Here is a 14,217-nt window from a genome sequence, read left to right as displayed (position 1 = left end):
CCTTCAGGGATCAATGTCTCCTCCTGTGTGCTCCTCTATGGAGATTCTGACCTGGCCAATCTTTGGCATGTTCCTTTTGTCTTGATGACAGGAAAGCAGAGCCGGTTTCCAGGAATGGCACTGAGATCAGGAACAGTAGACAGAGAAATGGTTGTGATGGCCAGTTCACCTGTTCTAGCAGCATGACCATAAGCTTCAAATGTTCCCTGGGCCAAGGTGCAATCCTTGAGGTCTTACCAAATCACCACCCCTGCTGCCACTGGCCTGGAGAGCTGGATACTTTCTCAGCCTGCATTGGCCCCTGGGAGATGGGCTGGGGTATACTGCTGCCAGGGCTCTTCCAAATACTTCCCAGAGACTATCAGAAGTCCCAGTGACTCCTAGGTCTCTGTCACAGGTTAAGAAGTTGTAGTGACAAAACACACACAAACACACAGATGCAGGAACATGCACAGGTCAAGGTGTCTGTAGGTATAAACAGGTACACAACCCCATGATCTCATGGATAATGGACATGAGCAAACATGACTAGAACTATGTGCAGATACAGATGCTGGGATGGGCATGTACCCACAGAAATGCATAAGTGCTCATCCCAGCCCTAGCCCTATTTGTCCCCAAAGACTTCAGGAGCTCCAGAGGTTGCAGAACCTTATCTTCTCCCTCGCAAATCCTCATGAATTTAGGAGTCTTTGGGGGTCTATTATTTTGTCTGACCAACTTTCACGTTTCTCCACTCTTCCCTCCCTTGTCTACTTGGCCAGCATCTCTAAGATACTGTTTTGTCCTTTATCTTATCAGTCCTGACTGCCTGGATCTCATCCTGAATTTCCTTGTGGGTGAGCACAGTGAGGAGAGAACTCTTCCTATCTTGGAAAAACTCCACAAATCTCCTTGGAGTCCTCTGGTCAGCAGGTCCAGGAGAAACTCTGTCCATGGGCACTAAGGAAATGAAGGAAATTAGGGGGATAGGACTCCACAGTCAGTTTTGCCAAAGCCAGCAGCCTTCTTCTGCCAACCCTATAATGCCAGGTCCCATGGTCCCAGATCCACTGGTCCTTGGCATCACCTGGGTGGGGAGAAAATGTGAGGGGACTTCAAGAAGTTTGTGGGAAAATGAAATTGAAGTATGAGTTTATCTTGGCACAAAATCATGTTGAAGTGCATACATAGTTTTTTCATAATATGCATTTTATATGAACTTTTTGAAGACCCCTTGTAGCTATCTGCACAATCCCAAGACTTTGTTGCTGGTATTCTGCTTACCCTGACAGGAGGGCCTCTTGTGGTTTCTATCCAGCTGTATATCTCCACCAGGGTGGTGGTGGTGCTCTACTCTGTGCCATGCACTCCCAGAGCACAGGAGGGAGGCTGACCCAGCCATTGCCCTCTAAGACTTCCATAGGCCAACACTGTGTCAGTATAGCATTCCCCATCGGATTATGTCCCATGTAGGCTGAGCCGCCAAAGAGAGCTGGTACAGGCCTAGGAGGCCCCTGGGGAGAGAAGACTGGAACTCCATGCATGATAGGGGAAGAAGAACACTTGGGAAGCTGCTGGTAGAGGGGAAGGGACCCTGTACCTGAGTTGGACTGAGCTTGGATCCAAACCTCAGTACTGCTACTGTTGAAGGTTGCATATTGGATCTTGCACATGAACAACTGTTTGTCCATTTTTTTCCCTTACCCTAACATGGCTGTCTACTTCTGTAAAACTGCTTGCTCTTCCCATGAGAAAATAGCTTGTGCTAGCCATATAGAAAACCATATCTAGGAAGACATCCTGTACCTGCTACTGTCTTTGCTAACTAGCCCAAAATCCTTTTGTTTAGTAATGTAACTGCTTGCATGGAAACCCCACTCCCCTCAGAAATAATGTACCTGCTTAATTCAGCTTCTGTAACTGTTTGCATAGAAATCTCTGGTAAATGACCCCCTATAAAAAGACTACTCAAACTTTGGTCGGGGCTACAATTCTGACTCTTGATGTCCTGCATCCCCCACCCCACCCCACCCCCAGCCTCAGACTGTAGTCACTGGCTAAGTAAAAAACCTTTTAAACTTAATCTGGCTTTAGTGGTTGTTCATTCGGTGGCACTCTACAATATTACATAGTCAACTGCAAGCCTATAGATGAAACACTTCTTTTCTGAGCCTATTTGTCTATCTGTGAAATGGAGATCATGACATCTTCACAGGTTATTGTGTGTGTTAAATGAGATTTGGTTACCAAAGTGCTGGAGAATGTTAGGTATCATGATGAAAAAGAGAAAAACAATGATTGTTGAACATTTTATGTCTTCTAGCTGGACTAGAATAGGCTACCCAGGGCCTTAAAAGGGGATGCTTCCCTGAGGAAGGCTGTGGGAGGGGGGAACACAGCTGTGGCTTCTCATTGCAGTAGTGCCCCTTGACCCAGACAGTCCTTGGAGTAGCTGATTGTGGGTTCTGTTGGACAAGGGACTGGAGACTGGGAAGAGTTTGACAGGTGGGGAATGAGGCTGAAGAAAGCAATGGCCAGGACATACAGGGAGCAAGGCTTGAAGAGCAGAGGGCATTCTGTCTGGCTACAACCTAGAGTAAATATGCTGACTCATCTTTGCCTCTTTTGTCATTTCTAGATCCTCGGGACTGGCTCTGCTTACCTGCTGGATGTGAGGCCAACATACACCAAGTGGGCTTGATGTCAGCATCCAACTAACCCCATTTCTCTGCGTCTTTCTTTTTCTCTGTTCTGTTTTAGAAATTGAGGCCGAAAAAGCACGTGAGTGACTCTAAGCAACAGGATTCCCTCAGTATGCTCAGCTTTTTGAAGGTAAAGCCACCTCAATTGCTTGCCACCCCCATTCATGAACCTTCCTTATCTCTCAGTTTTCCATCTGTGAAATGGGGCAAATCAGCTCCTCTCTCTGACCACACAAGAAGCTGTGCATTCTAGTCCTGCTCAAAAGCTGTCAGGGACATTCCTCTTATGGTTACAAGTGCTCTCTCCTACACCATTCTTTCACTACTGGATCACTCCCTTTGCTCTGGTGTTACCCTTGTTTGGATGTACCTGGTCTTGACCACCACCACTGTTCTGTGTCACTCCTGAAAACACTGTTTGCATAGATACAATGTGAAAGGTGCCCCCTGGTGAGCTTTGGTGGCCCAGCCTTGAGGTAACTTTCCCCACAGCAATGTACTCATTTTTCTGTGCTTCTTCATTTCTCTGCTTTTCTTCAAAGTTCTTCATTCCCACTGTTTCCACTTGCCTTCTTCCTATACCCTCACTGTACCCTGGTTTCACCCCCACCTCACCTTGCCAAGCTCACCTGTCACCTCATGTGGTTACCTTCAGTGGTCACTTCCCAACTATCTTACTCCATCTCTCACCAGCAGTCAAGTGCTATTGGCCACTCTACTTTGGCTTCTGAAACACACCCTCCCACCCCCCAGCTGCTTCTCTGGCTGCTCCTCTTGGTCTCCTTAGCTGACTCTGCTTCCTTTAACTTATATCTACATGTTAGGGTGTCCTAGGGCTCACTCTGCGCTCTCTTCTTTTTCAACAGTTCGTTCTCATAAGATCCTAATCCAAGTATCATCTCTATTCTAATGACTCACAAATGTTTCTGTTCAGACCTCATTCCCAGGCTCCAGATTTGTCTATTCAATTGCCAATTCAGTATCTCTACTCATATGTCTGACAGGATCCTCAAATTTAACAGGTCTAAAACCAGGAGACTTGGATGGGGGTGTGGTGGTAAAACGTGTCATTCCACAAGGGTAAGCCACATGGGAAAGTTCCCAGTTCAAGTCCAGAGATCTCACTTGAGTATGCCAGGCATGCATGCCCATGATCTGGGGCTGGCTAAAGCTGGGGTGGATTGTGGTGTCAAGACCCTATCAGGTGTACCTGTTTTGTCTCTCTCTCCTTTCTGACCTCCAAGCTTAAACACGTGCCATCTGGTGCTGTGATCTCTACACCAAGCTGGAGGTATCCTATCTGCCTCCATCTGATGAGGTCACTCTTCTGCTCCAAGCCCTCTGATATCTCGTGAGCATACTCAGAAGGAAATGAGCCCAAATGTTGTACTCTGGCTAACAAGACTACTGTCCACCACCTTGTGTTATACTCCCATTTGGTCACTACTCCAAACTTCCTTCTACTCCTGCTCACACCAAGCTCCTCTTCTCCTTAGAGCCTTGATGTTAGTGTCACTCCTGCCTGCAGCTCTTGTTGCAATTTCTTGGCATGGCTGGCTTCCTCTCATCCTTAAGGATTCAGCTCAGAAGTCACTGCCTCAGAAAGACCTTTGCTGAAAGCCTCTCTACCAGTAACCCCCAGCCTACAAGTCTCTGTATCTCCCATCATCCTGGCTACTGTATTACATGGCATTTATCACTACACTATCTTGATTTCCTTGCATTGTTTCTTCTCTGTGTCCTGTGAGAGTTTAAACCCCAGAAAGGCAGGGACTAGTTTTGTCCACTGTTATACACCCAATGTCTTGTACAGTAGTGGGCACAAAGTAGGTGCTAAGTTAAAATTAGTTGAATTTGTAAACAAATGGCCTCACTTTACCAGTAAGGCAGAAATCTGTGGGACTTCACAGATTCTCTCACCCCTTCTCCCAACTCTTTCCTTTTTCCTCTCCCCTCCCTAAGTCCCAAGAGTGGGCTCCCCTGCTGCTCTGGACAATAGGTGGAAATAAAGTATTCTTTAGCTACACCCTTCTGTCCTGGCTCCCTCCCTACCACCACCCTCCCTCAGTTCACCTTGGACCAGGAAAGAGGTTCCCTGTCTGACCAGCCTAGGATTTAAAGAGGGCCAGGCAGCCACTCAGAGTCGTAGCTTGCTGACTGATAGGGACCTCTGGGCCAGCTCAACCCTTATGGTTTTTCCCCAGTCTTTCCCCCAACTGGCAACCCTGAGCTCCCTGTTTCTCCCTTCTGCACTCCTGGCTTTCTCCTTCTGCTTTGGCCCTTGCCTCTCTGCCTCCCATCTTCCCAGCCTTCCCCCTTCCAGCTCAAAGGTTGCTAAGGCTGAGTTGACAGTCTACTGCTGGACTCATCTTTGCTTCTCTATGCCACACAGAAGGTTCCTTTCCCCTGGATATTGGCTCTGTGAAGAAGGACCATGATTTTCTCAACAAGGATTCTTGGGGGCCCTGTGCAGGTGTGGAGGCTAAGGGCCAGGCTTAAGAAGCCAAAGGTCCAACTTGGGACTTCCTCACTGGAAAAGGACTCCCATGTACCCTCTAATAGAGGGGTACCCTAGCTCAGTAACAAAGCGCATCTCCCACGGTCATGTGGCTCATTCTGTTATCTATGTCTGTGATTCCCTCACCCATCTAGCTACTGTAGCTAGAAAGCAAAGATATGGCCTTGATCTTTTTCTCCTTAAGTTAGGTCCCTCAAATGTTGCTGTGATTCAGACCCTCTTTATTGACACAGGCTCAGTCCTTGTTTGAGCCCAAATCATGACTTCTCTTTGTATCTGTTAAAGTAGCCTACTACCCGGCTTTAGTCTCCCTACTCATCCCCCATCTCCTATCACTGATTCCATTACTCTCTATAGGCATCAGAGTCAGCTTTTTAAAACTCCAACTGGATGTTCCTCTGCTTAAAATTTCTCACTGCCTATGGTCAAAAGTGCATGGGTTTTTGTTTGTTTTCATGACACTGGAGTCCCTTTGCAGTCTGGCTTTGGCTTACCTTATCAGCCTTGATCCCACCCTCTCACACCTACACTGGTCTATTGACTGGCCATTTTCTTCTCTACCTTGACACAGGTTCCTATGGAAGCCTGGGCTAGAACTCCTATTTCTCTCACTCTCAAAATCCCATTTCTGTCCTCCAGGAAATCTTCTGATTATATCTCTTCCCTTGATATAAGTTCATTGTGGTTCCCTCTGTGCATCTTCTGTACCTTTTGTCTGTTTTTGAACCTGTTCCATTTTTTAGTGGTTCATTTCTACATTTGTGAGATCAAGGAAGACAAAGGCCATAGTCTTTACAGCATTGTGCCTGATGTTTCAACATTCCTGAATACTGGAGCTTGGGAGTTGTTCTGATGGTTTGGGCATGTGAAGTGATAGATGGTATCTTGGAAGTGTCTTGGTAGGTTATGCCAGGCTTTGGGGTTTGGGTTCCTTGGGTGAATACTTCTATTTTGTTGTAGGAGGCTGATGACCTTGAACGATTGTACGTCAATGAAACTGGAGGTTCATTTTCAAAGCAAGCAGGTGAGTCAGGGCAAAGGGTAGATGCTCTGGTTTTGTGGCACCAGGGGAAATCCAGGGCATATGTAAACCATGTGTGAAACTAGCTGCAGTATTCCAGGAATCTAGAGTGTTCAGAGCAGTTCCTTTGCTCTAGACTAGGGGTAGTGAGATAGGAGACTCTACGGGGCTGCTGGGTTCAGACAAGCTGCTGGAGGTTGGAATGTGAGAGCATGTGCCCTGGCCCAGGGCCTCCCCCTCCCACACTCAGCCCACCTCTCTCTCCTAGGTTTACCAGTAACTTGATTTTGTGATAGCTAAAATTCCTTCACTAGGGTGGAATAATATGGTGGAAAGATGTTGGCCCATATGATCTTAGAAGTGAGGATCCCCAACTTCACTCCTATAAGGTCTTACTCCTCATATTTTCCTATCTCTACAATGAATCACAGCTCTGGATGAATAGCCTCCAAAGACTTTTCCAACTTTGTCACTCTGGGATTGCAGAATCCAAGAGTACTCTCGGTCCATACTCAGCTCAAGAATACATGTCTAGTGACCCTATCCTTTCCTGAGAACAGTCTTTGGTGTTGGTCAAGTGGTTTCTTATTCATCGGTCTCAGTTTCCCTGTCTGTAAAGTGGGGGAGGAAGATGAATTACATGGGTATTCCCAGTTGTCTGGGCTCTGTCTATGACTCCTGGCATCTTCCAGTACTCCCAGAGCCAGCTTCCCCTCCTAGCCATGTCCTTGACCAGAAAGCAGGGCCCTTCACCTCCAAGTGCCCTAAGAATTGGATGCAGAATGGATCACAAGCAAGGAGTGTGGGCTGGGCTTCTCTGACTGAGCTCCATGGTGCCCTCTCCAGAATGAAGACTCAGAAGAGGAAGAGCACTGTACCATCAGCAGTCACTGGGCCTTCCAACATGAAAGTAAGCACTGGTCTTGCCTGGGCTCTTCTGATCTGCTGGCCTCACCGAGTCCTGGCCTGCCAGTGACCTCAAGCTGTGAGAGTATCCTCACTGAGCTCAGTGCTGCCTCTCTGTCAGCCATCACCATAAGCCTGCCACCTGAGCCAGTGGACCTGCCCTTGCAAGGTCAGGCCCCCAGCTCCAGTGGCTAGACCCTCCTTAGCCCTGGCCTAGGCCAGGAGGGTCCCAAGGACAAAGCTAAGAAGCATCATTCCCGTAGTTTTCTCAAGCACCTGGAGTCTCTGCAGAGGAAGAAAAAGTTTGGTGGCAGGCAAACAGAACCTGAGCAGAACCCAGCCACCTCAGGGAATGCCACCAAAGCCTCATATTTCCAAAGTTGCTGTGGCTTCCTCTCAGTGGGATTTTACAGGGCCAAGAAACGGGGGGCCACTGCAGGCAGTGGCTGATGTGCCAACACTTAGAGAGCCTGGGAAGCCTGGCCTGTGGCCATGTTTCGGCATTCTCAGCAGGTACACCAGAGTGACTGCCTGATACATGTACCTGGGGACCACAAACCAGGCACATTCCCTCGTTCCCTGTCCATTGAGAGCCTATGTCCTGAGGATGGACACCACCTAGCAGATTGGCAGCTTGGTCAATGCTGGAGCTACAAAGGGTGCCGGGACTCCTGTGGCTCAACAAACATACATACCAGCACCTATGACAACTTGTCCGTGGTGTACCCAGCTGAGCCGCTACTGGCTGGGACTGATGCTGAAGATGAGGAGGATAGGAGCAGCTATACCCACCTGGATGACATCCTCCAACATGTGTGTGGGCTACAGCAACGAGTAGAGCTCTGGTCTCAGGCCATGTGCCCAGAGCTGAGGCCTGGAGACAAGGAAGAGGAAAACAAGGAGGAAGAAGAGGTGGCCATTTCATCAGTAGAAATTGCCATAGTTGAGGGTGAGGGCCAGGCTGAAGCCTCAGCCCATGGAGCGTCCTTGGCCCAGATCCAGGCTGAAGTTCAGCCATTCGTCCCTGCTCATGCTCAGGCCACTGTCCCAGCCCCATCTGAGGCTGAGAGTGAGGCTGAGCCATCAGCACAGGCAGAGGCCCCAGCCCCAACTCAGGACACTGAACAGGAGGCAAATTCAGGTGGGGAACCCACCTTTGCCTCCAACCTGTCTGTGGAAGAAAGACACTCCATTTCTGACACTCTGCCTTCCTCCAGTGAACTTGACAGTAGTGAGAACTCCATGAATGAGGCTGAGGCCACAGCAGGCCTGGCTGGACTGCAGGCACCTGTGCCCCACAAGCGGCGTGATTCAGGTGTTGGGGCCTCACTTACCAGACCCTGCAGGTGGGAGTTTGGGGCGGGGGTCGGGGGAGGAGGACCCTATGCACGTGCTCTCTCTCTCTCTGAAGCTGATTTCTTAGTTGTAAGGCCAGGGTGGGTGCTTGGAGACTGGGCAATCACTCTCAGGCAGTCATTACCAAGAGAGAAGTATTTTAATAGCAAAAGTACAGGACTGGGGAAACAATGATGGTAGGTTCAGGACCTATCTCTGCTACTGACCTGAAGAAGCTAATAGCACTTCCTTGGGTCTCAGTTTCCTCATCTATAAAGTAAGAGTGTGAGTGAAGTTGGCCTCTGACCCCCAGCTTTGCCATTCAGGGTTTCTTGGGGCAGGCCCTCCACTAGTCTTGGAATGGGTAGGTGAGATAGGCAGCTGCTGGTGGTTGGCACTAGATGGCCTGAAATCTGTGCCACCTCCATGAGAACTTACTGGCCCCTAGGAAGACTTGGAATCTGAATCTAAGCTTTTTCCACTCTGAGGACCACCAGTAGTGCTGAAAGTAGTCCCATCTCTCCACATTTTATTTCTTTGGTAAGAGAAAAAGGGACCAGATGAAAAGAATGTCTTGGAAGGTTGAGTGAGACTCACTCCTCTGGCCTTCACCCCATCACTCCTACCAGAAAGCTCCACTGGCACAGCTTCCAGAACCCCTACCGGCCTAGCCTCAACTCAGAGTCACTGGAAATCAACCGGCAGTTTGCAGGTCAGATTAACCTCCTGCACAAAGGCTCGTTGCTGTGGCTCACTGCCTTCATGGAGAAGTACACTGTGCCCCACAAACAGGGCTGGGTCTGGTGAGTGGCTCCTGGGCCCAGTGGGTGAGGTGGGGAGCTGCTGACTCAGGTCTTGGACCTGAGAAAAGTCAGCCCACAGGTGGCTACAGACAAGCAGAGCCGATGTGCCAGCAGACTGGAGGGGCTGTGTCAGGATGGGGATGAGATGGGGAACCCTAGGTCCTCCAACTGTACCCTCTCTCTCCTACCCTCCATGCTGCCCTCAATGAGACTATCCTAAAATACAGTTTTGGTTACCACACACCCCATAAGTAAACACCTTCCAGTGGCTTCCCTATTGTCCATAGGTCATGATTCTTTCACATTCTGGTCCTGCTACCTCTTTCTAGTTCTTTGGCCTGCAATGCCATCTTACAGGCCAATGGGACTAGTCACCCTCTCCTGAATGTGCCATGCTCCTTTTCTTACCATTTTGCCTTTGTTCATGCTGTTGTCTCTTCCTGGAATGCCTTTTCCCCACTTCCCCTCTGGGACAACACCTACCTATCTCTCAAGAGCCAGCTGAATTACCATCTCCTCTCTGAAACCTTCTCTGACCTGCTAGGTACAGTTCCCCTCCACTATGGGTCTTCCCCTACATTCTTGATCTGCTACCAGCCACTGCTATTGACACTGCCAGCTAACAGTTAACCTCCGTGACCAGACTGAGAGTACCCTGTGCTTTTCTGCTACTTTCTTTTTTTTTTTTTTCATTATTTTCTTCTTTTTTTTGAGAGTTTTTTTGCTATAGGGCACGTGCGCTCACCAGAAAGACAGAAAGAGATACAGAGAGACAGAAAGTGAGAAATCACCCCCCAGGGGGGATGGCCATGTTGCAATCCCTTCTCCTCCATTCTCCTCTCAGGATCTTGGGCACGCACGCACAGGTGCCCGGTGTGAGTTTAAGCCACCAGGTTTGGGACTCGAACTGTGGTCGACTACATGGGAGTCCAGCGACATAGCCATTACGCTAACTGCTGGTCCCTTTTTCTGCTACTTTTTAGGGCTGAACACAAAGCAGGTGCTCACTGAGTGTTGACTCTTGCATTGTGGTGTGTTCTTTGCCCTCCCCCCAATCTAAGCCCCCAAGATTGAAGACAGAGTCCCCAAACTATGCTCTCTCTGATGGCTTGGCATTCTCCTAAACAGGTCAGTGCCCAAGTTCATGAAAAGGAACAAAACCCCAGACTACCGAGGACAACATGTATTTGGGGTGCCACCCCTCATCCATGTGCAGCGCACAGGCCAGCCACTGCCACAGAGCATTCAGCAAGCCATGCGCTACTTGCGTAGCCAGTGCTTGGACCAGGTGAGTCCCTCTGGGGGATCCTGCCTAGAAGAGGTGGTGCTGGGAGGCAGGAGAGACCTGAAGCTGAGGAGCTGAAGGAAACTGCTCTGACTTTCCCTCTGGGTTGGGCCTATCCATCAGAGATGTTTTCTTGTTTTCAGCAAGAATGGAGTCAAAGCTCCCTTTCTTCCCTTTGGGCTGGACCCTCTGCCCAGCTCTGTGCTAACTTTTTACTGACCGAGACTCTATAGTTCCTGCCTTCTAGGAGCCTGCCTTAGCCTAGGTCTACCTCTTCTTACTCATCTCTGTGAGAGCCATCTTTCTCATTGACTGCAAAAGCCCTTCTCTGGTTTTACCATTTCTCTCTTACCCTGTTCAGCAGAAAGCTTGCCAGACTTTGAAGTTGCTGGGGAGGCCTGTACTCCTATCACTCAATCCAATGCTGGCCTCAGTCTCCCTCTTACCCCCACATGTCTCCCTCTGTCCCTCTATCCCTCCCTTGTATGGGCCAGGTGGGCCTCTTCCGCAAGTCTGGGGTCAAGTCCAGGATCCAGAATCTCCGCCAAATGAATGAGACCTCCCCTGACAATGTCTGCTATGAAGGTCAGTCAGCCTACGATGTGGCTGACCTGCTGAAACAATATTTCCGGGACTTGCCTGAGCCCATCTTCACCAGCAAGCTCGCCACCACTTTCCTAAAGATCTACCAGCGTGAGTCACCTGTACCTATCCCCAATGACCTGCTCCATTTTCAACCTCCCTGACTCCTGGGGCTTGTGGAGGGTAAACTTGGTACAGACAAATGTAGCCAAACTCATGAATGTACTATAAATTTACTCTTGGCACTTGGAAAAGCCCTTGGAGAAAGACCACATTCTCCTCCCCAAACCAATTATACAGAAGGGTAGACTGAGGTCCAAGGAATGGACTTAACCTAAGCTTACACTGCACATTAGCAACAAAGCTACATTTAGCACCCAGAGACCTTCCAGGGTAGACCTCTTCCCTAGCCTTGTCCTTCCCACTCACCAACTCCTCTTAGGAGCACTGTGCCTTCTGCATTCTTGGAGGCAGGAGGTTAGGGGTCAGAGCTTCTGGAAGAGTAAAGATAGTCCTTCTGCCATTCCTTTCTCACAGTCCTCCCCAAGGACCAGTGGCTGTCAGCAGCACAGGCTGCCACCTTGCTGCTCCCTGATGAGAACCGAGAGGTATTACAGACCACTTGGTACAGACAAATGTAGCCAAACTCATGAATGTACTATAAATTTACTCTTGGCACTTGGAAAAGCCCTTGGAGAAAGACCACATTCTCCTCCCCAAACCAATTATACAGAAGGGTAGACTGAGGTCCAAGGAATGGACTTAACCTAAGCTTACACTGCACATTAGCAACAAAGCTACATTTAGCACCCAGAGACCTTCCAGGGTAGACCTCTTCCCTAGCCTTGTCCTTCCCACTCACCAACTCCTCTTAGGAGCACTGTGCCTTCTGCATTCTTGGAGGCAGGAGGTTAGGGGTCAGAGCTTCTGGAAGAGTAAAGATAGTCCTTCTGCCATTCCTTTCTCACAGTCCTCCCCAAGGACCAGTGGCTGTCAGCAGCACAGGCTGCCACCTTGCTGCTCCCTGATGAGAACCGAGAGGTATTACAGACCCTGCTCTACTTCCTAAGTGACATTGCCTCTGCCAAGGAAAACCAGATGACAGCCAGCAACCTAGCAGTGTGCCTGGCACCCTCCATCTTTCACCTCAATGTCTCCAAGAAGGATAGCCCCTCACCCAGGTGAAATCTGGCAGGGCATGTCAGGGCCAGGCTGGGAGGGTTGGGCTTTTGACCTTTGGTGGCTGGCAATGTGGCTCACTGGCCTTACCACAAGGGGTCAGCCTAACTCCTTAAGGATCCCAGGCGTGGTTGGACACTGAAGCAGGGCCTTCCAAAAGACAGTAGACCTGACAGCCTTCTTGTCACATGCCCTTCTGCCATCCTCTCCTCTTTCCCCCTCTATCCAGGATTAAGAGCAAATGCAGCCTGGTTGGCCGGCCAGGCCCCAGGGACCTGAGTGAGAACATGGCTGCCACTCAAGGCTTATCGCATATGATCAATGACTGCAAGAAACTTTTCCAGGTGAATAATCCTGGGACATGGTGCCTACTTACCAGACTCAGGGGAACCATCAGCCCTGATCTTTGTGCCCTAAGTCAGGAATGGGGTCCAACTTGACAAATACCCCTCAACCTACTTTCAACTATCCCTCTACAAGGTGTCTCATCCATCCTGCTTTAGTAGCCATGCTTCTCCACTGCCTTTAACATGAGTTGACAGATCCCATGAGGGTCTTCTGCTCACTAAGGCCCCCAGCCACTATGTGTGTATTCTCTCAGGTGCCCCAGGACATGGTGCTGCAGCTGTGTGGCTCCTACCATGCAGCTGAACTCAGCCCTCCCGGCCCAACCTTGACTGAGTTGCGGCAGGCCCGAGCTGCTGGCATGAGCCTGAGCCTAGCCATGGAGGAGAGCATCCAGGAACTACTGTGCAATGCTGCTGAGTGCTCCAAGGGCTGGATGAGTGTGCCAGGACCCCAGCATATGGAGCTGGCTTGCAGGAAGGTGGGCACCGCGCTTGGTAAAGGCCTGGGGCTTGTGGAGCCCAAATGAAGCAGCTACCCTACCAGTCTCACAGTGCCTCGGCCTGATAATTATGTAAGCCGGCTCAGCAAGTATCTAAGGCAATGGTCCCCAACCTTTTTTGTACCAGGGACCAGTTTTATAGAAGACAGTTTTTCCATGGATCTGGGGAGGGGCCTGGTTTCAGGATAATTTAAGCACATTACATTTATTATGTACTTTATTTGTATTATTATTACATTGTAATATATAATGAAATAATTATTCAACTTACTATAATGTAGTATTTGCAGTCAGTCCCCGAGGTAGCTAGCATCACCGCCTCAGCTCCACCTCAGATCATCAGGCATTAGATTCTCACAACAATTGTGCAGCCTAGATCCCTCACATGTATAGTTCACACTAGGGTTCATACTCCTATGAGAATCTAATGCTGTTGCTGAACTGATAGGAGATGGAGTTTAGGCAGTAATGCAAGCAATGGGAGCAGCTGTAAGTACAGATGAAGTTTCACTCATTAGTCCACCACTCATCCCCTACTGTGCGGTCTGGTTCCTAAAAGGGATTGAAGATTCTTTTCCTTAAGGAATAAGAATGAAATTAAATCACTTGCCAGAATTCCCTTCCAAAATCCCAACTCCAGATATGATACTACTTTTGGAGTCTTAGCTCCCATCTCTCCCTACATCATGGTCAAGCTGAACTCCTTGCATTTCCAACTTTGGGCCTCTGCTCATACTGACCTGTGCTCAGACTGATCTGCTCCCAAGGGGTACATTGTCCAAGTCATATTGGCACTAGCATAATCTGTCCCTCTTCTACTGTAGGCCTTTTGTCATGTTCCAAGCGGGAGGTAATTTTTCTGTGTCCTTAGCACTATCATGCTATTTCTGGGCTGCTGATTCTAGAAAAGATCACAAGCCTGAAGTTTCTCACATATGAAATACTCCTAATGAAATCTCCCTTATAAGGGTGAGAACTGGTATGTCCAACATGCCAAAAGGCTCCACATATGGCAGGTTTTTTTTTTTTTTTTTGGGGGGGTTTTTTCTTTAGGGGG

The 14,217-nt window shown here is 49.1% G+C and overlaps 1 protein-coding gene across 1 annotated transcript in view; it reads left to right on the top strand.

Moving 5' to 3' along the window:
- The first annotated feature begins 6,162 nt into the window (after positions 1-6,162).
- The window catches only part of STARD8 (StAR related lipid transfer domain containing 8), a 10,324-nt gene continuing 2,269 nt past the window's right edge, over positions 6,163-14,217 (top strand). Inside the window, 8 exon segments of the mRNA XM_014591358.2 lie at positions 6,163-6,226; positions 7,070-8,475; positions 9,094-9,267; positions 10,396-10,555; positions 11,047-11,245; positions 12,105-12,315; positions 12,543-12,657; positions 12,915-13,139. Coding sequence (XP_014446844.1) covers positions 6,170-6,226; positions 7,070-8,475; positions 9,094-9,267; positions 10,396-10,555; positions 11,047-11,245; positions 12,105-12,315; positions 12,543-12,657; positions 12,915-13,139 — 2,547 coding nt within the window. The 5' untranslated portion in view covers positions 6,163-6,169.

This window comes from Tupaia chinensis, unplaced genomic scaffold, assembly GCF_000334495.1.
Source record: "Tupaia chinensis unplaced genomic scaffold, TupChi_1.0 Scaffold000566_1, whole genome shotgun sequence".
NCBI classification, from domain to species: domain Eukaryota; kingdom Metazoa; phylum Chordata; class Mammalia; order Scandentia; family Tupaiidae; genus Tupaia; species Tupaia belangeri.
This window is presented reverse-complemented; position numbering and strand designations above follow the sequence as displayed.